Source organism: Acartia tonsa, chromosome 3 (assembly GCF_053477335.1).
Source record: "Acartia tonsa isolate MP-2025a chromosome 3, ASM5347733v1, whole genome shotgun sequence".
NCBI classification, from domain to species: domain Eukaryota; kingdom Metazoa; phylum Arthropoda; class Copepoda; order Calanoida; family Acartiidae; genus Acartia; species Acartia tonsa.
This window is the reverse complement of record NC_137262.1, coordinates 36,617,173-36,635,625: the sequence shown is the minus strand read 5'-3', so window position 1 is coordinate 36,635,625 and position 18,453 is coordinate 36,617,173. Positions and strand designations below refer to the sequence as shown.

At 33.7% G+C, this 18,453-nt stretch overlaps 1 protein-coding gene across 2 annotated transcripts in view; it reads right to left on the bottom strand.

Annotated features, from left to right (window-relative positions):
- The window catches only part of PIG-V (phosphatidylinositol glycan anchor biosynthesis class V), a 65,828-nt gene that overhangs the window by 22,609 nt on the left and 24,766 nt on the right, over positions 1–18,453 (bottom strand). For both annotated transcript variants that reach the window (XM_080153749.1, XM_080153750.1), the window contains exons 15-17: positions 14,438–14,519; positions 5,469–5,520; positions 2,336–2,412 (exon numbers count right to left, since the gene is read on the bottom strand). In XM_080153749.1, coding sequence (XP_080009875.1) covers positions 2,336–2,412; positions 5,469–5,520; positions 14,438–14,519 — 211 coding nt within the window. The remainder of the gene's footprint in view (positions 1–2,335; positions 2,413–5,468; positions 5,521–14,437; positions 14,520–18,453) is intronic.

The window sequence follows — 18,453 nt, the reverse complement described above, 5'->3', positions numbered from 1 at the left end:
GATCTCTAAAATGACATTAAATTGAAACCTAGGTTTTAAGCTATTTGAAGAAGACTACCCCGCAAAAAATATTCGACCCTCCCCACATATGAACTTTATTCTACACAAGCGCTCTAACATGGGAAAGAGTAGGGAAGGGCATAAAAATACCCCAAAATATCCCACGACTTAAATCTAAAAATAAAATAGCCTAAAATCATTCAAAGACCTCTGTGAAGCTTCCCTAACAAGGTAATCAGTTCTGTAGTTATCGAAATCTTAAGCTTACTACTTTATATAATAGGATAAAATCCCTTAAATAAACTACATATTTTTCCTTACAAATAATGCTTTTGCACAAGTATTATTTAATCCAATTTGAATGAAAAATGAACATTGTTAAAAACTAATTGATGTAATATTCACAATGCAGTACATTGTACATAGGTATAGTGTGTATTTGTGTTTAAACTTGAAAATTTAAAAATATTGACAATACAACAGAGATGTGGACTTGAATCAGAGGATAAAAAACTAGCTGCTATCCCAAGTCTACGATGTAAAGCCATATTGGAGTTAGTTTAACCCCCATCTTGGGTTTTCTAGCAGAATTGTAGAGTAATAATTGTTTTGCTCTTGCTAACAATATTAAATACATTACTTAAATACTTAATAACAATACAGACTTTCTTAAAACTGGCATGAGTATGGCAGATGTCCTGATGCTGAGGATAGCTCTACGTTGTGAACGAGAACCCTAAACCATCTAAAATCTTAAATTGTGTAATAATTGAGTAGCTTCCACGAGAATTGCGGGTCAGCTTGCAGTTTAACTTAGAATAAATTAGCTGTGAGCGAAGCTTACTAATCAAAGATTGGCTAAAGGACCCTGCCTTCTGATCTTCGGGAGTATCTGAATGCTAACTTCAGAGAATTAATGCTACATACATACATACGTCTTAACAAAAGAACCTCATTGTCCCATAATCTTTAGCCTAGGTACTGTTTTCATCAAGGCAACTAAAATTAAATTACTAGCTCCGCTGCGCTGGAATACAGTAGTGAAAGTAATCATATTTGTTAAGTGCATTCACACACACACACATGGCCAATATCCTTTGAACTGAAATATTTTTGATGCAAATAGGTTTATGTATGGCTAATATAACAAATTCAATAACATCACAAATCAATAGCTTAACCCAATCGATATATAATAACTTGGATGTTGCACCAGATTTTCATGTACTCTAATAAAGTAATATTCCCAGCAAGCTAAAACAACAATAACCCCAATCATCCCCAATACCCTCTCCTCCTACTTGATTAACCAACTAACCACTAATAGAGGTACATACAAGCAATCTAAATTGAATATTCCCCTATCAATATATCAGACTCAGAATAGAAATATATTTGTTGCTAATATTTTACCAGTAAAATATCTTTGCATAATAACATAAGACATTGGATAAAATAATAAAGGGGGGGGGGATCTATTAAGAGTTAAGTCAAAAGATCACTTATAGCTTTCCATAAAAAGGAATAAGGATAAGTTTTCATCAAATGCTCTTTTTAGTCAAACTGACAGAAATTAACTTTTTATGTATTGGGATGGTTTTAGGCTATTTCCTGACATCACCCGCCCTCCCCTAAAAGCTAGGGGAGAAACAAAATTACTAGATAAATTGGTAACAATTGTGTAAAAATTTAGTATTAACCCAAAAAAGTAGGTATAAGAACTCATATAAATTTCAATTATCTCTCATTCAAAATTATAGAAACAAGGATGACAACATCCATAAAAGCGAAGCACTGAAACGGTAGGACAAACGGACATTAACACTTGTATAGTGTTAGAACTTAATTATCATAATATAAATTTATAAGAGTCAAAGCAAAATTGTAAGTAAATTTGTTGTGAAACTGCTTGATACAGGATAATTTTTATGGACATACTTACATTTTTAGGACTTGATTATAGAGTTGCTTCGCTTATTACATTATACTTTGTTGTCCCAGGAATCAATATACCAAAAATCAGATCAATCCGATGATTTGATCACATAAAAATTTGTTGTTAAAAAAGTAAAAAAAATCAACATGTTTAAAATGGACGTACGGACATTTTGGTAATGATTATAGAGTTGCTACGCTTTCTAAATCGTACCTAACTACTAAAGGAATCACCATGCAAAATTTGATATCGATAGGACAATTCTAACATGCCTAAATTAACGGAAAAAGCTATCCGTTACGGACGTACGGACGGACGGACGGACGTACGGACGGACCGACCCTAATTATAGAAAAGCTTCCCTTTTAAAAATCACACAAGCATGAACTTGTATTTTACCTTATAAAGAACTTCTTTGTTATTTTCATCTTCAGAGAAAGGAACTGGAGTCTTATCTGGACTTGTTGTTAGGATAGCTGAAAAATAAATATATTATAGAAAAAATTACATTTAGGAATTAAAGTAAATCAAAAGAGGGGGAAGGAATTAAATAATTGTATGTCACCACCCCTTGGACCCTGTCCCTACCTTTAATTGGATTAATATCAGCCAATAGCGTCGAAAATATAAACACAGCAAAGTCGTTTCAAAAAAGAAGAAATCAATTTGCTAACAGACTAAAAAGGTGCCCAACACTAGTGTCAGGTAGTTATCTGGAGTATTTATCTACAACCGCTTTTCAAGTGAAGTCTCACTAATCAACTGCCAAAACTTGTCTTACCGTTGAGCCACCCTATTTTTGAAAAAGAATCAGCTAATATTATTTTGAAAAGCCAAATCCAAAGCATCCATTATAAAAATCATTGTAAATCCTCAAAATAATATGCATGATACATATATATATATATAATATATAGGTATATATCTAATTTATATACTTGTTGAACATAATGATTTTTATGCAGCTGTCAAGAACAATCAGAGCCAGAATAAGAGGAAAATGTGCAAAAAATCAAAGATTGGGACATATTTTAAGGAAGGACAATTTTGTCAGTAATAAGCAATGTAAGTTAAGGATTAATGTAACAACCTAACATTAAAAATCTACACATAAAAGTTCAGGTGTTCATACAAGCAAAGCACTCAAAAGCAAAAAAAAAAGGACAATCTAATTTTTTAAAAACTCTTTGTCACGCCATAGTCATAAAATATAAATATGTTCTTTATACAATGACTGACAAGTTTCAAATGGAGAATATACAAATGACTTTTAAAGTTTTAATACCTAAATATTTTTCTAGTATGACTTCGAAACCGATTACCTAATATCCGCTGGATTAGAAACTGTTTTCAGCCATACTGAAAAGCATGTATAGCATCGTATTACAAACAATTTCCCACGAATATTAATGTAAAAAACATAAAAGGTAAAAAAAGGTTGCGGGTAAAATCCGTAAAAGTGTGTGTTTAAGGCTTAAAAATAGTAATAGAAAGAAAATATTCACAAAATATGTGTATTTCTTTTTGAAAAGAACTATAGACAACAAATTTTTTTTAAAAAAGGTTAACATAAATTTTTATCGTTCTACTACTGTTTTTAACTTGAAACACACAACCTTTACGGATTTTACCCGCAACTTACTTTTCCCTTTTTCATTTTAATGTCCATGGAAGGCTGTCTATAATACGATGCGAAATTCATGTTTGTATATTCTAGAATCTTCAAACCTTTCTCAGACAAAAAAAAACTGAATTATAGGAAAGAGGTCAATAGAACTAGAAATATTAATGTTCTTGCAAACTGATTAATATCTTAATCTCACAGCCGGTAAAACAAGCTATTTGCTTTGATAAACCTATAATAATTTCTTAGTAATTTGGCAGCAAAGGGACTATCAGAATCCAAAAGAAATCCCTGACTAATCCTGTTATGTAAAGTAGTAAGGTTTTTTGTCTGTAGCCTGTGATTTAAACTACCGAATCCATTAAGTTATTCATTTTATGAAAGCTTTACATTAGTCCAGAGATGGTTGTAGGGTATATTTTGCCTTTCCTTATGCATATCTTTTAAATGCTATGGGCGCATCCGCTGGTATATACTTAATCTACTGATAGTATGTTAAAAAAATACTCTTTCATACGTAATGACAACCCCTTCAATGTTTTATGGAAACACCTCCCAAAAAAAGAAAAGAAAATCAGTTTAGAAGCTGGGCGATTGATGAGTGGATATCTGACAGAACATAATTGCCTTCACACACATCTGATGGTCCTTTTTTCAGGAATACAGAGAATGTTTATTTTAATATTAATTTACAGGGATAAAGATTTGTGTTTATTTTAATATTAGTATAACTATATTCTACCATAGATTTGCAGGAAAAAAGAGATTGATAAGATGATATCTGATAAAACATAAATACAAAATTCTTTAAATCAGGGATACTTGGATAGAAATTAGAATAACACGAGTAAGATCGTCTTTTTTGCTTCATCACGAATTTAAGGATAGGGGTAAGCATCTATTAGTACATATAGTACTTTGAATTCACTCCAGTTAAATTTAATAAGTTCAAAATATATTTTACATGTTAGTCATACTGAAGAATCAAAATTCAATTTAACAGAAATTCATTTAACTCAGATTCAATCTGTAATTAATTATTTTCCTTCTTTTTAATAAAAGCTCATTAAAATGTAGCTTGATTAATTTTAAAAATGTTAATCAACATTTCTCATTTGATTTATAAATCCTCAAAGAATTTGTTGTTAAATTAATTACAAAAAAAATATTTTTTAAATTGCCCTTTTGATACCTACTATGAAAGTAGAAAGATAATTTATAATTTAGATTTATTAGTCTTTCTATTTGATTTAGATTTGGAATTGGATGGTATGCACCAATTAAAGAAATGCATTCAAAATCAACAATTAATTCTGAATTTGCTGAAAGTTAAAGAAACTATCCTTCATAAGAGTAATAAGAATATTTTGCTCCATAATTAATGAACAATCATACTTATTACGTTTTGATGTCAATTAATAAAAGTCTTATTTAGTCGTATTTTAGGTTAGGTTAGGTTATATTGGGTTAGGTGATTGCCACCACAGGGTTAGGCAATTGGCCCCGCAGGGTTAGAGCCCCCTGCAGGGGCTAGAAATAGGAGAAAGGCTACTGTGAAAAATACGAAGAATCGTCCCTTAAGGTGCGTTGCCACGTAAGGGACTATACCCAAATTTTTCACTATCCAAACTATAGCCGCCCTACTCCCCTTTATAGTAATAAAGGTAAAAATATATTGCCAATTACACATCTACTAGAAAAATTGATATGAAACTACATGGCTACTCAATATAATCTAACCTAACAACACCTAAAGTAATAATCTAACAAACGATTTATTTTAAAATTAGGAAGTGAGTTGGGTTTTCAGTGTCTAATAGAGTATTTTATGAGATAGCGTCAGCACCCACAAAACCCCTATTTAGTATTCATATTTAACCTATCCAAGTTACAACTAAAATTTTTTACCTGCTAACCAAGGAACAACAGGACTGGCAGAGAATATCAACCTTGTGGCCACCTAAAATATAAAAAAAGGAAAAATCAGCAAAAATGACAACCTATATGTGTATTTTATCAAATAATAAGCTTATTATAATCACCATATATGACATTAGAAATAAAGGTGGAAAGTAAAAACAGATATTTTTAGGCTGAAAAAAAGACCTTAGCCCTCATAGAGGTCATTTTAACCTTATTGTAAGCCAAGAGAAAAGTTGAAATCATTAGGATTACCTGATTCATTTTATTTTCAGATGATCTTAATGAAGAAAATTTATCTTAACCTTTAAAATAAGTGGACTGCAAGATTTAATATTTTGTTTTTGCAAACTTTACAGAAAGGGACCACTTACAAAAAAAAACTTTTGATGAGATTTGGATTATTTTGTGAAAACTACTTTAGGGAACTGATGTTGTGGTGTTTGCGTGTGAGTGCGTGTGTGTTCGTGTGTTTGTGCGTGTGTGGTAAAGATGGCATAAAAGCTTTTTTCAACCTTTCTTTATTTCTTTTTCACTCTCTTGTGTGAAATGCAATCTACAAAAGGTTAGAATATACTCCAATGGTCAAAAGATAAATTAAATCATATGATCTTACATACAAATTCGAAAAAAATCACGAAACCTATAGTGATTTCCCGCTGTCGTTGGGGGGGGGGGGGGGGGTAACAGGATCAGGGACTAGGGAATGTGATCCAGACAAACAATTGTATGTGTAAATTTCCAACAACCCTCATCCCTTATTTCTCCCCTTCTTACTCACTTCCCTTAAGCTACATAAAAAAAAGTTTTACATAAAACCTACGCCAACAAAATATTAAATTTTCGGCATTTTCAAATGGAATCCATCGGCTGAATCACGGCCCCTGGTTTTCATATTAAAACACTCAGCGAATTTTTATGTTTTGATATTAAAACATAATTTTTGTTTGGTTATTACTATGACGATTAGACACCATTTAATAATATAACTTCGTCTTTAAAGTTATTGAAATATTCAGCATCCTGCACCTAATCCATTAAAAAAAACCAGGGTTTCGGATCCGGATCCGCAAGGATCCGCATATTTTCGAGTCCAAGGATCCGGATCCGGATCCGCAAAAAAATGCGGATCCGGATCCGGATCCTTGGACTTAAAAAAATGCGGAAAAAATGGAAAAATCTACCTTAATTTATATAAAATCTCAGACATTCTCTTGATGAGAGCCAATCTTTAAGGTTTAGGGTCAGACTTGAAAATTAAAAGTATTTTTGACTTTGAATTAAAGAATAAATATTTTTTGAAAAGTTTGGTGATTTTATTTTTATTGTCAAGGATCCGGAACCGGATCCGGTAGGATCCGGATCCGGATCCGCACTGACCAAATTTGGAGGATCCGGATCCGGATCCGCAAAAAATCAATGCGGATCCGAAACCCTGAAAAAAACAATACTGAAAGTTCTCTTGGGGATAAATAATATTATGATATCCTTCAATTGTTCCTTTTTGTTTGTCTCCACCCTATAATAGTGTATATAGTCATCCTTGTTCTCTGTAATTTAATTTCCATCAGGGCATTTCCTAACCTTTCTGCAATCTGCATTTTTCCATTTTCTAAAACATTTGCTGCTTTTAATAAAACATTCCTCTAGAAGGTGATGAAAACAAATGTCACTCTTCCTCCCCTTTTCAAAGCAGTTTCTATATTTGATTAATACCATATTGTCACAGTAATCTTACAGTCTAATACCCCATGCTATAGTGATGTTACACTAATGAAATTTTAGTTTTAGAAACCTTTAAACTGAAGCCTGTGTAAGGTCATATGTTTGTTTATTATACAAATATTTGTAGAATATTTTTCCTTTAATATTATTTAGAACATATACCTTATACCTAATCTGTTAAAAAAAGATATTTTTATCAACTTTATTTTATTTAATAATTTTCATAATTCTTCCAATCAGAAAGGAATGGGACAATAGGCTGTTTTTTTACACTAGTTCCCAAAATTTTATATAGGTAATAACGTTTTTTTTATTCTTTGGCTAAACAACTTTGGGGACTTTTATTAAATTTTGATTGGTTGGTTTATTAAGTTAAGTGTCCACACGTTCCAACCACTAACTGTAATCTAAAGAATTTTGTGTATCCACATTGGGGATACACATGAATTCACCGGCCATTGTCTTATCCCTTTAGATCCCTGACTTCTTATAAACCTAGATATATCTTTTTGCCATCAATCTTGTGAAAATATATATTTTATATTTACAGGCAATTTTATCATCATTCTGAAAAGTTTTTTTTCTCTTCTCATCAATTTCCGTCAAATAAGCTGTAAAATTCTGAGAAAAATTTGGGACTTGTAATGGATTTATTATTACTAGGATGTTTCACCAGATTATTATGTACTATCATAAAGTGAATACTGTAGATGGCTAAAAAAACGTTCTCCCCAGCCTAACCCCTTTACCCCATCCCCTCCTCTCCTACTGGATGAACGAACTTACCAATACGTAATGTCCATGTTAGCAACCTAAATTGACAACAATTTTTCACCTGTCATAATATCCACGTTTTTTTCTAAATGCATTCTTCTTGTATTTACCTCTTGTTTCAAAATTATGGTTAAAAGAAAAAAACTTTGGTCCATACTTAATTTTCAAGTATTTTTGCATATGTAGCTGAGAGAATTTAACTTACCATGTTTATAAAAGTATTGTGGACAAAACTTTACTTTTATATCTGTTTTGTGTTTAGTATTAAACTACAAACTGTATATTAACTGAAATTGAAAAGAAAAAGAATTCATTTAACAATATTAGCTAACTAGAATAGTACATCTTTGTTTCTTCAGATTTTGTTATTAATTAAGATATTGTAAAGAAAATTAGTGGATTTCCCAAAATGACCTGTTGGTCACTAACTCCCTAGCTTACTTATTTTTCTAAATAATTTGAAATTTGAAAATAATATAGGGTAAAATAAATAGCGAGGCCGACACCTAGCTTTATTAATCTAATCTATTCTGAAGGAAGTACAATGTTTGTTAGCAAAGGGTATAAATAGTAAATACAAAGGTTCTGTGTTTACATTGGAGAAAACTTTAGGTTTTGCAACTTTGTCCAATTATTGGATTAATAAAACATATGAATAAGGGTTCGTCAAATGCCTCTCTTAACCCCAAATTTTGTCGCTCCTTAGAGGTCCAGTGAATATTAGGGGAGGGTATAAAAAACTCCCCTAGAAAATACACCCCACTACCCCTTCTTGTATTTTTTTTTTTATTATTATTTGATTCTTTATTTGTCTTAATTATATACCTACATAAAAAAAAGTTTACATCTGAATTATAAGAGTTATTATAACAATATTTTTCTTAGAGGCCTTTAGGACCGAGGAGGGCGGATATGTCAGAAAAGTAGCCTAAAACCACATTCAGACATTTATAAAGCTTTCCTAAAAAGTCCAATTCGAGCCAGTAATTTTTAAAATCTTTAAACAAAAACCTCAATGCTTTATATAAAAGGACTAGTGGCTTCGCCCCTAGCCTCTAGGGGCTTCGCCCCATGAGGTAATGGAAAGTCAACCCTCCAGAATAATTTTATACTTATATTTTCAAAAAAGTTATTCTTTGCCGAATTACTCTTTGGTAAAATTAAACCCAGGTTGTGCCCCGTATGCACAAAAATTTCAATTCGTAAAAATTAAACCCAGGTTGTTCACCGTATATCTCGTACGGGGTGAGCATAAGCGAGTACCCTGTATGCGGTGCAAGCTCTGATAGTCCCACTGATTGGACCACATATACACAAAAATTGAAAACTCTCCTCTGTAAATTTTATTTAATACCTATAATTGCAACAACTTTTTAAAGATGTCAATTTTTAAAAGTTACAAAAAGCCCAAAAAATTTTTTTGTGAATTTTTTTTTTTTTTTTTTTTGGGGGGGGGGTTCATGGGGGCTTCGCCCCATGTTGCAGTGGGGTTCCCCCAACCCAATTACTGGTTTTTGTTTACAAAAATAAAAAAAAATAAAAATTGGAAATACGGATTTTTTTATTTTTAGGGGGTTGGGGTGTCCCACCCTCCTAGAAAATAGCCTAAAACCACCAGAGGACCAGTAGGTATATTCCCAGAAGAGTAGAGCCCAATTTGTTCAGCAGTTACTGAGATTTTACAAAAAAAAAAATTTTTTGGGGGGGTGGTTTTTTTAGTTTTTGGGGGGGTTGGGGTGTCCCACCCTCCTAGAAAATAGCCTAAAACCACCAGAGGACCAGTAGGTATATTCCCAGAAGAGTAGAGCCCAATTTGTTCAGCAGTTACTGAGATTTTACAAAAAAAAATTTTTTTGGGGGGGGGTGGTTTTTTTAGTTTTTGGGGGGGTTGAGGGTGTCCCACCCCCTAGGAAAATAGCTTAAAACCATCACAGGACCAGTAGGTATAATCCCTGAAGAGTAGAGCCCAATCGGTTCAGCGGTTACTGAGATCTTAAGCTTCAGACGGACAGACGGTCAGACGGACAGACATCAAGCTACTTTGTATTATAGATAACGCCCCGTATGTGAGGACTTATGGCCAAAGTGATTTTAAGAATGGCTACGAGATTCAATTTAAATTTAAAAACTAAAGAAAATGTATCTCTTGACTTTTAATTATTTCAAATACGTTAGTCCAATATTTTAGATACATTCAGACTCTTGTACCATCAATGCAGTAATCAAATATTACAATAAAAGATAAAAGACCCGCAACTTTAATTTTAGTTTATTTTTTAAAGAAAATTTAAAAAAAATTAAGAGGACGACATCTCTTCAGGATTTGGTGTTACCATCATCTCTTCCCTGTACTTATGAAAAGCTTCCTTATAAAGAGAACCATAATGCTACACCAACTTTCAGACACATATACATCCTGCTACTTTTTTTGGGGAATAGTCCCTTTCGGGGCAACGCCCCTTAAGGGGCGATTCATCGTATTTTTAAACTGACTTTCTATAGGTTATTTTAGGTTAGGTTATATTGGGTTATGTGATTACCCCACAGGGTTAGGCAATTGGCCCCGCAGGGTTAGAGCGCCCTGCAGGGGCTAAAAATAAAAGAAAAGCTACTGTGAAAAATACGAAGAATCGCCACTTAAGGCGCGTTGCCACGAAAGGATAGAAATCTCCAAATTAATTCCGGATTGTCTGGCCTAGGAAGAGGACTATCCACGAACAAGAGCAAGTGATTCTAAGCATCTTCCAGCATTGACCCATAGTATTTTTTTAGTGAATATACTATATTTGCTTTATCGACTAAAAAGATAGGTTTCACCATGGTTTTACATGAAAAAAACTTGAAAATGTTAAGCATTGTTTGGTGCAATATTATCGAATGTTTTGATGAGTTCAAACTGTTGTTTAAAAGCTTTTACACAAAATAAATTATTGTGATTAAAAATGTATATTTAGAAAAAGGGTTGGTAACTTGTAAACAGTTTAATTAATGTACTTTTGTAATTTACAACATTTGATGCTTTTCTGCAATGTTATTTTATTTTGTCCTTTAAACTCAACAAAGCATTTGATGATATTGATTTAAAAATTGGTTTACATTTCAAAGTTTTTTTCATATAAAACCATGGTGAAACCTAACTTTTTAGTCGATAAAGCAAATATTAAACATAAACCTAGTATATTCACTAAAAAATACTATGGGTCAATGCTGGAAAGATGCTTAGAATCACTTGCATTTGTTCGTGGATATTCCCCTTTCCTACATAACATTTACGTTTTATAGCATCAGTTTTAGGAATTACAATTAAAAAAAAACCATTAAATATGATATTTATGTAAGGAAGCCAGAAAATTCAAGCACTAAATTTACAATATTTTAAAAAATAATGTTATTATATATGGTGCATTATTTGCCAAATGTACCACTGCACTACCTCTCCGATTTTGTTAATACTCTATATTTTGGTCCGTTGGGTGATTCAAGGATGCTGGATGGCCAAAAAAAAGTTTCAGAGTCCCTGGATGTCTAGATATCTAGCTATCTATGAGGGTAGGTAACAAAAATTTAAAAAACACCCATTTTTTCACAATTTTAAAAATTAATTTTTTCATCAATCTTACATCCAACCTATACATTTTATACACCAAAATGATCGTTTATTCATGTAAAAAGCGCACATAATGCTACTTTGGCCAAAACTCTAATTTTACAGGGTGTCCAACAAAAAGTGTATTTTGGATATCTAGCGTAATACCCAAAATACCTGTCCGAAAAAAATCATTTTTTTTGGCTTAAACCCTGTGTTTTATCTGTGGGCATATGTAGTATATAATGGTTCGGAGGACCCGGGACTATAAGGTTGTCAAATTTCATTTTGGGACACCCTGTAAATGTGATTTTTGTGTCTGTAGAGCTAAAACTTGGTCCAAATTGGCTATTTTTTTTCAAATTACTCTAATATGTGTCTTAGTAGTTTGGCCATAGTGTTTTCTGCCCAGATCAATATTTTCCTATTTTTTGGACACCCTGTATTTTCAAAAAAAGAGAAAAAAAAATTTTGTTTTTTTTTAGATTTTTTTTCTATTTTTAAGTTACTTAAAATTGTCATATAGATACAGATTTTGACTAATAACAATAATATTTGCCTATTTTACAAATTTTTACACTTTTGGGACACCCTGTGCATGTTTTTGAAAAATGATGGTTTTTGCCCATTTTTGGGAGGAAGGAGTCGTTTTAGGGCCATAGACTATTTCTTCATTTTTGTAGAACTTTTCAAGATACATCATTTGTTATTTATGCAAAAAGCGCAAAAACCGAACCGTTTTGCCGTTATTCACTGCTAAAGGCGGAATTTTTTACGTTTTTTTGCCGTTCCCGAGGATTTAATGCGCATTTTTGGTAAGAAGACGCTGATTTATCAAGATCACTCTGAAATACTTTTATTTAGGAAATTTAATTTTCTAAAATTCATATTAAGTCAAATTTTTTTTGCAGCTAACCGCTTTTCGTCAAGATGGATTTCAATTGTTAAAACAAGAAAATGAAGTGAATATAATATAAATAATTGCTATAACATAAGTAATAAAAGAAACATAAACCATGTGCATTTGAAATTTTTTTTGACAAAAATTTTTACATCACATGAAATTTAGTAAATTAAAATGCCTAAATAAAAGTATTTCACAGTTATCTTGAAAAATCAACGTTTTCCTACCTCAAATGCCCATTAGAACCTCGGGAACGGCAAAAAACGTGAAAAATTCCGCCTGTGGCAGTGAATAACGGCAAAACGGTTCGGTTTTTGCGCTTTTTGCATAAATAACAAATGATGTATCTTGAAAAGTTCTACAAAAATGAAGAAATAGTCTATGGCCCTAAAACGACTCCTTCCTCCCAAAAATGGGCAAAAACCATCATTTTTCAAAAACATGCACAGGGTGTCCCAAAAGTGTAAAAATTTGTAAAATAGGCAAATATTATTGTTATTAGTCAAAATCTGTATTTATATGACAGTTTTAAGTAACTTAAAAATAGAAAAAAAATCTAAAAAAAAACAAAATTTTTTTTCTCTTTTTTTGAAAATACAGGGTGTCCAAAAAATAGGAAAATATTGATCTGGGCAGAAAACACTATGGCCAAACATACTAAGACACATATTAGAGTAATTTGAAAAAAAATAGCCAATTTGGACCAAGTTTTAGCTCTACAGACACAAAAATCACATTTACAGGGTGTCCCAAAATGAAATTTGACAACCTTATAGTCCCGGGTCCTCCGAACCATTATATACTACATATGCCCACAGATAAAACACAGGATTTAAGCCAAAAAAAATGATTTTTTTCGGACAGGTATTTTGGGTATTACGCTAGATATCCAAAATACACTTTTTGTTGGACACCCTGTAAAATTAGAGTTTTGGCCAAAGTAGCATTATGTGCGCTTTTTACATGAATAAACGATCATTTTGGTGTATAAAATGTATAGGTTGAATGTAAGATTGATGAAAAAATTAATTTTTAAAATTGTGAAAAAATGGGTGTTTTTTAAATTTTTGTTACCTACCCTCATAGATAGCTAGATATCTAGACATCCAGGGACTCTGAAACTTTTTTTTGGCCATCCAGCATCCTTGATTCACCCAACGGACCAAAATATAGAGTATTAACAAAATCGGAGAGGTAGTGCAGAAAAGTGGTACATTTGGCAAATAATGCACCATATATCAAACTCAGGCTGTACTTTTTTAAAAATCACACAACCTATCAAAAATCTAATTCAATAAATCTATCCTAGTAATTTTTTTGTTTATTTGTCCGTTCAGATCTCGCTAACCAGACAACCGATTTAGATTTGGAAAAGCTTCACACAGGTTCTGGAATCGTTTTAGGCTATTTTACTGCCATAGATCAGGGACAGAGGGGACAATTGTTTGCTTTTTACACTAGTCCCCATTTTTATGATAACGATTTCTTATTCGTTGGCTTAACAACTTTGGGGACTATAATTGAATTTTGATTGGTTGGTTGATTAAGAACTAAACTTATCAACTACTAATTGTAATTTACAGAAGGGTTAATTTTGTATATCATCATGAGGGATGTTAACCCATATTTCATTTTATTGTCTAGTCCCTTTGGATCTCTGGCCCTAGATGTTTTAATAATAACATAATAAGGACTAAATATGAGACACCTGCCATGCATACTAAAGAATCGTCAACATTGAGTAGATAATGATATAAAAATATAGCTACAGTGTACGCTAAATTTGTTTTTTATTACAGATGCAATTGACACTAAAGATTTTTTTCTTTGAAATATATTTTGTTATGAAGCAGCAGTAGTTACTAATTTAAATATGTGGTTGAGATAGACTTATAACTGTTAAAATCCTAAATAAATATGACTACCTACCTACTCAATCAATCAAAAAAATTAAAATTATGAATATACCTGAATATTCATGAAGAAGGTAGCAAAGATGGCCAGGGCTGAAGCATGAACTATGTACACGAAACATTCACGGGGAAGCACTCTGCAAAAAAATATTGTAGTTAATGAACTGGCTGGAAATATCCTTAAAATAAAGTAACAGGATGTCTATTTGTCTGTCTGTGTGTACCAAAGGATCTCGCTATCCGCTTAACCGATATGAATCTTCTTTACAGGGAAGGTTTATAACTTTTTGGGGGGAGGGTACCACCACCATACCTGCATTACTTTTCAAAATCTTCAGTGGTGCCAAAATAATAAGATCTTCATGAAGACCTTGATCTTCATTTTTTTCGGCGTATATAAGTGTAATTTTTTTCGCGTATAAAAAAAAGGTCCTAGGTAGATGTTGTATTCAAATGCTCTTATTAAGTCAGGCTGTTCTTAATTATGGACCATTTCATTATTATACAATGGGTTATCATTAAGAAAACTAACTTAATAAGATTATTTGACTACAACTCAACACTCAACTTAAATAACCCTGTTTATGATTGTACAATGGGGGTGTAGTTCCCCTACCCCTAGGAAGCTCTGTCTTTTGCAAGTAGTGTCTTTTACAAGCTGTGTCTTTTCTCTTACAAGCTCTGTCTTTTCTCTTGCAAGTCATGTCTTTTGTGAGTCCAGAATCTAGAAAAGACAGGGCTTGTATTAGAAAAGACACAACTTGTAATACAACCTCTGTCTTTAGTGATTGCATGTCGTGTCTTTTCTCTTACAAGCTCTGTCTTTTGTGGATTCTGGCCTTACAAAAGACACAACTTGCAAAAAACAGAGCTTGTAAGAAAAGACAGGACTGCAAATGAACCTGTTTTTACAAGCTCTGTCTTTTCTCTTACAAGCTGTGTCTTTTCTATGCAAGTTTTGTCTTTTGAAAGGCCAAAATTCACAAAAGACAGAGCTTGTAATAGAAAAGACAAAACTTGCAATCACTAAAGACAGAGGTTGTAATACAAGCTGTGTCTTTTCTATTACAATCCCTGTCCTTTCTAGATTCTGGACTCACAAAAGACATGACTTGCAAGAGAAAAGACAGAGCTTGTAAGAGAAAAGTGTCTTTTCTCTTACAATCTCTGTCTTATGTGGATTTTGGCCTCTCAAAAGACAAAACTTGCAAGAGAAAGACACAGCTTGTAATACAACCTCTGTCTTTTGTGATTGCAAGTTGTGTCTTTTCTCTTACAAGCTCTGTCTTTTGTGGATTTTGGCTTCTCAAAAGACAAAACTTGCAAGATAAAAGACACAGCTTGTAAGAAAAGACAGGACCTGTTTTTGCAAGTTCTATCTTTTCTCTTACAAGCTGTGTCTTTGCAATGTCTGTACAAGACAGAGCTTGTAATAGAAAAGACACAGCTTCATTTGCGGTCCTGTCTTTTCTTACGAGCTCTGTCTTTTCTCTTGCAAGTCGTGTCTTTTGTGAGGCCAGAATCCACAATAGACAGAGCTTGTAATAGAAAAGGCACGACTTGCAAAAGACAAAACTTGCAAGAGAAAAGCCACAGCCTGTAATACAACCTTTTCGTGTCTTTTCTATTACAAGCTCTGTCTTTTGAGGATTTTGGCCTCTCAAAAGACACAACTTGCAAGAGAAAAGACAGAGATTGTAAGAAAAGACAGGACCACAAATGAACCTGTTTTTGCAAGTTCTGTCTTTTCTCTTACAAGCTGTGTCTTTTCTATTACAAGCCATGTCTTTTCTCTTGCAAGTCATGTGAGGCCAGAATCCACAAAAGACAGGGCTTGTAATAGAAAAGACAAAACTTGCAAGAGAAAAGACACAGCTAGTAATACAACCTCTGTCTTTTCTCTTGCAAGTCGTGTCTTTTTTAAGGCAAGAATCCACTAAGGACAGAGCTTGTATTATAAAAACAAAACTTGCAAGAGAAAAGACACAGCTTGTAATACAACCTCTGTCTTTTCTCTTACAAGCTGTGTCTTTTGTCTTACAAGCTCTGTCTTTTCTCTCTGTGTCTTGATAGTTGAAATACCGGCACCCAAAGCGAGGGGAGTACTACCAGATGCCTGACTGACACCCTGGCGAAGACTAGACATTGATATCTCAACCCTTACTCCCGTAGTAGAGCGCCAAAGACGACGTACCAGCACTAGCGCTAGTGTCAAACCATTTACCTTAGTCAAGCTGACTGTAAGTCAGACTACCCGTATACTTGCTCTGGTATCTCTTCTTTGGCAGACTACTAGCGGAACTAGGGTTGAGATATAACTTTTTGTGGACATTCTTGACGGCATTTAGAGCATCTTTTATTAAAGCAAGTTTGAGCTGGGTTCACTCCTTCTACCGGTTAAGGTTGCCTGACTTTGGGGCACCCTTATGAGTGACTTTAGACTATGGGTTCAAATGGTATCTATATACACCAAAAGAATTTCTGTATCTCATCTGTGGCCTGAGCTAGACCCATTTTTGTGCTTTTCACACTCCCAACCCTATCGTCCATATACGCAACCCCTATACCGTACTCACTCCGATACCTTGTCTTTGGCGCTCTAATAGCGGGGGTAGGGTTGAGATAATTCTTGACGGCATTTAGAGCATCTTTTATTAAAGCAAGTTTAAGCTGGGTCCACTCCTTCTACCAGTTAAGGTTGCCTGACTTTGGGGCACCTGTACGAGTACTTAGAGTGACTTTAGACTATGGGTTCAAATGGTAACTACTAGTAGAATCTCATAACGAATTCATAGACACCAAAAGAATTTCTGTATCTCATCTGTGGCCTGAGCTAGACCTGTTTTGTCAACCCTTTGTAGCGCTTTTTTGCTCCCTACCTTCTCCCTTGTATACACAACCACTATACCGTACTTGCTCCAGTACCTCGTCTTTAGCGCTCTACCAGCAGAGGTACGGTTGAGATATCAACACCAAACTTGGTGTGGACATTCTTGTGTGCTAGTAGAATCCTATAAGCTCTCCGTAGACACCAAAACGATCTCTGTATGTCATCTGTGGCCTAAGCTAGACCTGTTTTGTCAACCCTCACCGCCACTTTTCTCGCTCTATTGAACACCATTCCTTAGTCAAGGTGACTACTAGTATGCTCTCTTCAGTACCTCGTCTTTGGGAGTCTACTAGGCTGCCTATAGTAGACTCAGTTTAACCAAACTTATTATGTGGTATCTCATGGCATCATAGATCATATCACGTTGAAGTAAAGTGCCCTCTCAGACAACTGTAGTCAAACTGAGGACTCTAAGCTGAAATCTTGGAAATCCTTATGTCAGCCTATCATTTTCAGGGTACCCTAAGGTCTAGAGTGACTTTAGACTATGGGTTCAAATGGTAACTGCCCTTTTAAGTACTCTAAACGCTCAGCATGGCAAGCTGAACAACTTTTATAAAAAGCCTTTTAGACAATTTTTGACTCCTTAGGGGGGTTAGTGACCCCCAAAGACAAGAACTGAGAAATTTTCAAAATTTGAGTTCTTGTATGAATTTTTTGGCCCATAGAATCAGTTCTAGGCAACCAAAACCACTTTCAAGGGTGTTTTTGGTGTCAGGGGACTATGCTGGTTCATATTAGAAAAAAAAAATTGCGATGTCAAAATTTTGACCCAAAACCCAGATTTTGAGATTTTTAGTCACCAACTTTGGGGGGGCACCATCCCCTTGAAAGTTGGACTAGAGACTTCCCAAGCTGAGCTGTGTCTGAGCTAGGAGGTGCTCAGACAAATGCTCAAGAGTATCTGTATCAAATTTGAAGTCATTATCTCAACTTTGATGCGTTTTACAGCACTTTTACAAAAACCCTCCAAAATGGCCATTTTTGGCAAAAATGGTAAGGCATGAAAAATCATTGATTTTCATCAAAAATCATTTTGTTCTAAAAATCATCATAAATCATCTCAATGGACCCAAAACAAAGATTGAATGCCTTTGGCCTGCTCGATTTTCTTTTTGAGATATGACTTTACCAAGCTAGGAGATGATAGTCAGATGCCTAACAGACACTATACAAAAGAC